Source organism: Adiantum capillus-veneris, chromosome 26 (assembly GCF_014529385.1).
Source record: "Adiantum capillus-veneris isolate H3 chromosome 26, ASM1452938v2, whole genome shotgun sequence".
Classification (NCBI taxonomy): Eukaryota; Viridiplantae; Streptophyta; class Polypodiopsida; order Polypodiales; family Pteridaceae; genus Adiantum; species Adiantum capillus-veneris.
In genome coordinates, this window is record NC_140956.1 from 32,337,602 (window position 1) to 32,342,366 (window position 4,765).

General features: G+C 41.5%; 1 protein-coding gene across 1 annotated transcript; it reads right to left on the reverse strand.

Annotated features, from left to right (window-relative positions):
• Positions 1–828: 828 nt before the first annotated feature.
• On the reverse strand, positions 829–1,212 carry LOC147423219 (uncharacterized). The gene has a single exon (XM_086500919.1). It carries the CDS (start codon positions 1,210–1,212, stop codon positions 829–831), a length of 384 nt encoding a protein of 127 aa, XP_086357045.1.
• Positions 1,213–4,765: the final 3,553 nt, after the last annotated feature.

The following is a 4,765-nucleotide window of genomic DNA, read 5'->3' on the forward strand; positions in this document are numbered from 1 at the left end:
TCGCCCATGTCCATGGGAGATATCATGTACTACTACGTGAGTGCTATAGTAGCTTTCGGGATAGCATTTAAGACATTTGGCATAGATACTAAGAAGCATTTAGCAGTCATAATACAATGCTACTTTCTTGTAAAATATCCTCCTATGAAAAATAACGCCATGGACGATGATTCGAGCTAGTAAAGGTTGGGGTTAAAATTTAAAGCCTCTATTGGTATTTATGCTCAAACTGGTAAAATTTCACCAGTGTAAGTTAAACTAGCTAAAATAGCAAAATTCCAAGCTTACCTTCAAATGAACCAGGAAAGTTTTACAAGTTTTAGTGTGAATACCTAAAAGTTCATTGAATTTTGACCTTAAAAAAACAAAAGAGCGTTAGGTGTGCCTTTATTTTCTTCAGCTAGGAAAATGGTTTTGTTGTGTTTTTTTTTAAAATAAAATAAAATCCATAACCTTTGGAGAGTTCCATATATATATATATATATATATATATATATATATATATATATATATATTAAAGAAGGTGTATCAGGTTTTGCACAATAAAAGATTGTTAAACCATGTATATATGTATAGATACATGCGGTCTGCATTTCACAACAATACTCCACACCGTTACTGATATATTGCATGGGTTGTGAGTAAATTGGACTTTCAAGTACCGCCATGATGCGATTCTCTTCGAAGAAGTACACCCACATGAGGGGCACATAGCAGACTCCATCTTTGCATGTATTTTACAACGTCGATAGAAGAACTGGGTACCTTAGAGCCATGGCAAGCCATATATACACGTCCAAAGACATGTCAGTACATTAGTATGCTGCCTCAAGTTGCTGGCAGCGCCGATGCAGAATTACCAGCTATTGGGTGAGGACTAATGGATGCAGAGGCTGAGGGTTCGGACACCCGAAGTGGCACCGTCTCAGACCGCTTGAAAACATCGGGGTGTGTTTGTCCTGCTCTGCACTGTTCGCGCTGAATTAAAGACTCGTGTGTCAGGTTGAGTGCAAGGACCTGGGGTCGGAGCACATGGAAATATGCAGAGACACTGAAATCATCGTATTGAGCACCGCCTCTGCTGCGTCCGCGGGATCCACTGTTGGGTGCCCTTGACAATGGACTGCTGCTTCCACACTGGAATCCTAGAAGATCCGGCCCGTAGTGGGGGTCATGTTTCCTTGCCCTCTCATTAGAAGAAGAGAGCGCCATGTCTGGCTGTGTGTGTGTGTGTGTGTGTAACAAACCCATTCAGTACAGTGAATGCAACCACCACGTCAAAGCTCAGCCCTAGTTAAACTCAGCTGATGTGAGTGCTCCACACCTTGGATGTAGCAAAGCACAAAAGGATATGGTTGCAGGTGTATGGGCTCCCTAAGTCATAGAGAGCGACGAGAGAGAGCATGCATTAGATGTACGTGGGTTGGCTGGAGGATTGAGTTTGCTATATGAGTCGAGGGTGTATTGCATGATTACTGGGCTGCACGTGCGAGTATACATGCCAAAAAAAGGTTGGGCATGAGTAGGTGAAGCAGGCGATTGGGTGGTGGCTATAGCATGCCAACTAAAAAGAAAACAAAGTAGCAACGTTCGTTACAGGCTGGTGATAAGTTCTTAAAAAAATAAAATAAAATGACGGGTGAGCGGTTACCGGCCGCACTGCATGGTGAGCCAAGAGCTGACTGGGGTAGGCACGGGCGTAGCGGGCAGCTTGTGGGACGATTGGTTTGGAGAGAATCGAGCGGGAAGCTATGTGTGTGGTTGGCAAGCATACCATGCAACCAAAAGAATGTGGCTGTTAGAAGATGAAAAGGAGAGAGAGAGACGGGCTAACTAGTGCTCGCACAGCCGCAAATGTTGCATGGCGAGAAGGTAAAAAGAAGTGGGAGAGAACGTGCTCAGGCTTTCCTCGAATCCACATGGCAGAGTGCTGCTCATTGCCACCCGTCTCATAGGTGGTAGAACGAGGGGCATACCTAGGTTGCATGCACAATGCTCTTCCTAGAGCATACATAGCGCTTCCATGCATGGTAGGGACAAAACGTGGGGTGTGTGGACACCATTGATGTAGCAAACTAGCCAGGGATGGGGATGGAAATCATGCTCGCAGGGCTCAATGCATGAGCAATTAGTGTCTGCAGTGGCTAGCTGTAGGGTATACGAGGGTAGCCATACCCACCCCCTCAATACTATTGATCTCCTACACACTTTTTGGGTTTGAATTGCGAGCTCTAATTCGGTTCTCAGAGTGCAGTGCAGCCTCCCCTTCTTTTTTTGATTGTGCCCCTATTGACTTGAATCGCACTTGGCTTCCTATTAAGACTTCCATAGCACAGCTGGTAGTGCACCTGTGTCATACAGGGAGACATGGGTTCGAATCCCATTGGAAGTAAAACGTTAGCAGTCTTTTTTTTTCTCTCTTTTTCTTTTTTAAAGCACGGGATAATGTAAGGCGTTAATTTTCTACTTGGTTAACCATAATTAGACAAATTAATCATGAAACTTGTTAATTAAGATTCCAAATTGTCACTTAGCTTCAACTGCGTATTATCCCTCATGTTGTAGCGCGTCCTCTCTTGTATGTATCTGATTCTCTCCTTTGCGTGGTGTACATGCTGCATTTGGTGTCGCATGCATGAGGCCTGTAGTCTCCGATTGTGATTGATTGGTGCATGCGTGTGTTCTACACATTGCGTATCTCCTTCTCGTGATGCACAACGGGGCTTCTCGTCTCCTTGTCAATCACAACGTTCTTGTTTTCGATATCATAATCGTAAGTAAGGGTCATTTAACCACCACTCCTTGTTAATTAATCACTATTAATTATACTAATATACTAATTTTAAATGAACGCAATGCATAAAACACTTATCTTTGGGTAAGTAGTCTTCTTCGTGTCGGATTGATTGGAGCGTCGCCATAGCTCTGATACAACTGCTACAGCCGGAGGCATGGAGTTCCCTACAAAATACCCAAAATAGCATACTACAAACCATAAAACAGACTAATCGACATACCTGGCAACCACATGGACGCATAATCGCAAGATACATGAACAGAGGGAGACAGAGTACGAGAGATAGCAATAGGGCGCGTGCAGATGCACCTCCTAGAATGGAGTGCTACGTCAGCACGACGAGAGAGAAGAGAGGAGAGGAGAGAAGAATACATAGACACTGGGTGCAATCTCCCCCCGTGCAAGAGTGACCATTTCCCTCTTGCACGTATTTCACCAATGATACAATATAAAGCAAATGTAGGTGTGTCAAGTTGGAGTAGAAGTATTTGTCTTTGGAAAATAGACGCAAAAGGAACACCAATGTTACCACATGGAGATCCACTTTGGTACCAATGGCGGAGTATGTCAAGGATCATGAAGAAGTGATTTTAGGGCTGAAAAATTATATAAAATTTTAACAAAATTTAGGGAATGGTTCAAGTGTGCGATGATATTACAACCCATGATAAATTATTGGAGTAAGATAATTGATGAGATTGGAAAAGCAATCATATCAGAGGGAGTCTTGTATGAAAATGTTTGGACAAAATTTCAAGAATCTTGTCTCCTACAAATCACTACAATGAATTTACAACAAGAAGCAGAAATATTCCTTCGCCCTGAAGAGTTGAATGATCATTTTTGTGATCCTCAACTAGATAGACCAAGGGAAGAGTTTGACCCTATGGCTGATGTGCACCAAGGTGACTTTGTTATGTTAAAGCTAAGTGACACAGAAATCTATCCGGTTTGGCTTGCAATGGCTTTAGCCAACATTGATAATGAGCCTACATCACCAAACTACAACAAAATTTTGATTTAGTATTGGGCAACTTACACAAGAAGAGCGGATGCCAGATGCTCAAGCTTACACTAGTTGTTGGAAAGGTTTTTGGGTTGTCAATTATAAGGACCTACAAGTGTGGGAAACTGTAGATACAATTGTTTGGTCCAGGAGACTGAACAAAGAAGGACCATTTTCTAGACTTAAGATCCCAAAAAGGCATGCTCTAAAAGCCAAAAAATTCCTTTCTCGTGCACATCAATCATGCTTGGATCAAAATTTGGATATGGTATCAAATTTGCAGTAGATTATGTGCAGCTTGTGACTATAATAGTCAATTTTGTAAACAAGGTCTTTAGTTGTACCTTTCTTTGTTTTATCTAATCAATAGTATTTCTTCAAATACATGTATTGTGCATACTCTTGTCTTCTCATGTTTATCAACATCACAATCCTATAAGATTTTCACTATGTTTACCAACCATACATCAACAAGCTTATCTCATTTTTTCCCACTTTAAGTGGGAAATTCCCTAATTACATGAATTTGGTCAATTTAGAGATTCCCATAATGTAGGAGTTTTACCAAAATACCTAATATGGTCTTATATGGTTTTGGGGTGCCTTAAAGAGAATGAGGATTTTGTTAGCAATTCTCTTTCTTAGTTGCAAGCATCTCCTATGCCCACGGTATCTGGGGAAGAAATTACCATTGTGTATCCTTGTATAGCTTGCGGCTTAAGTTTACAAGATGAAATGGTTGTGGGTGTTTTCATGCTACCATGCAAACACCCTTACCACATCTTTTGCTTTTCCACATTGTGTATGTGTAATAATGTTTCCTTGGAAAAGGAATGCGGCCAAGAGATCCCCCCTGTTGTGAATATGATGTTTGGTGCAAAGGCGACACTCGCTATAGAAATCTATTTAGAAACATGTACCCCACTAGGTATATTCTAAATATTACTAACTTTTTTGTTAAG

Excerpts from the sequence above, each read along its gene's own strand:
- LOC147423219 (XM_086500919.1), bottom strand. The coding sequence starts at position 1,212 with ATGGCGCTCTCTTCTTCTAATGAGAGGGCAAGGAAACATGACCCCCAC.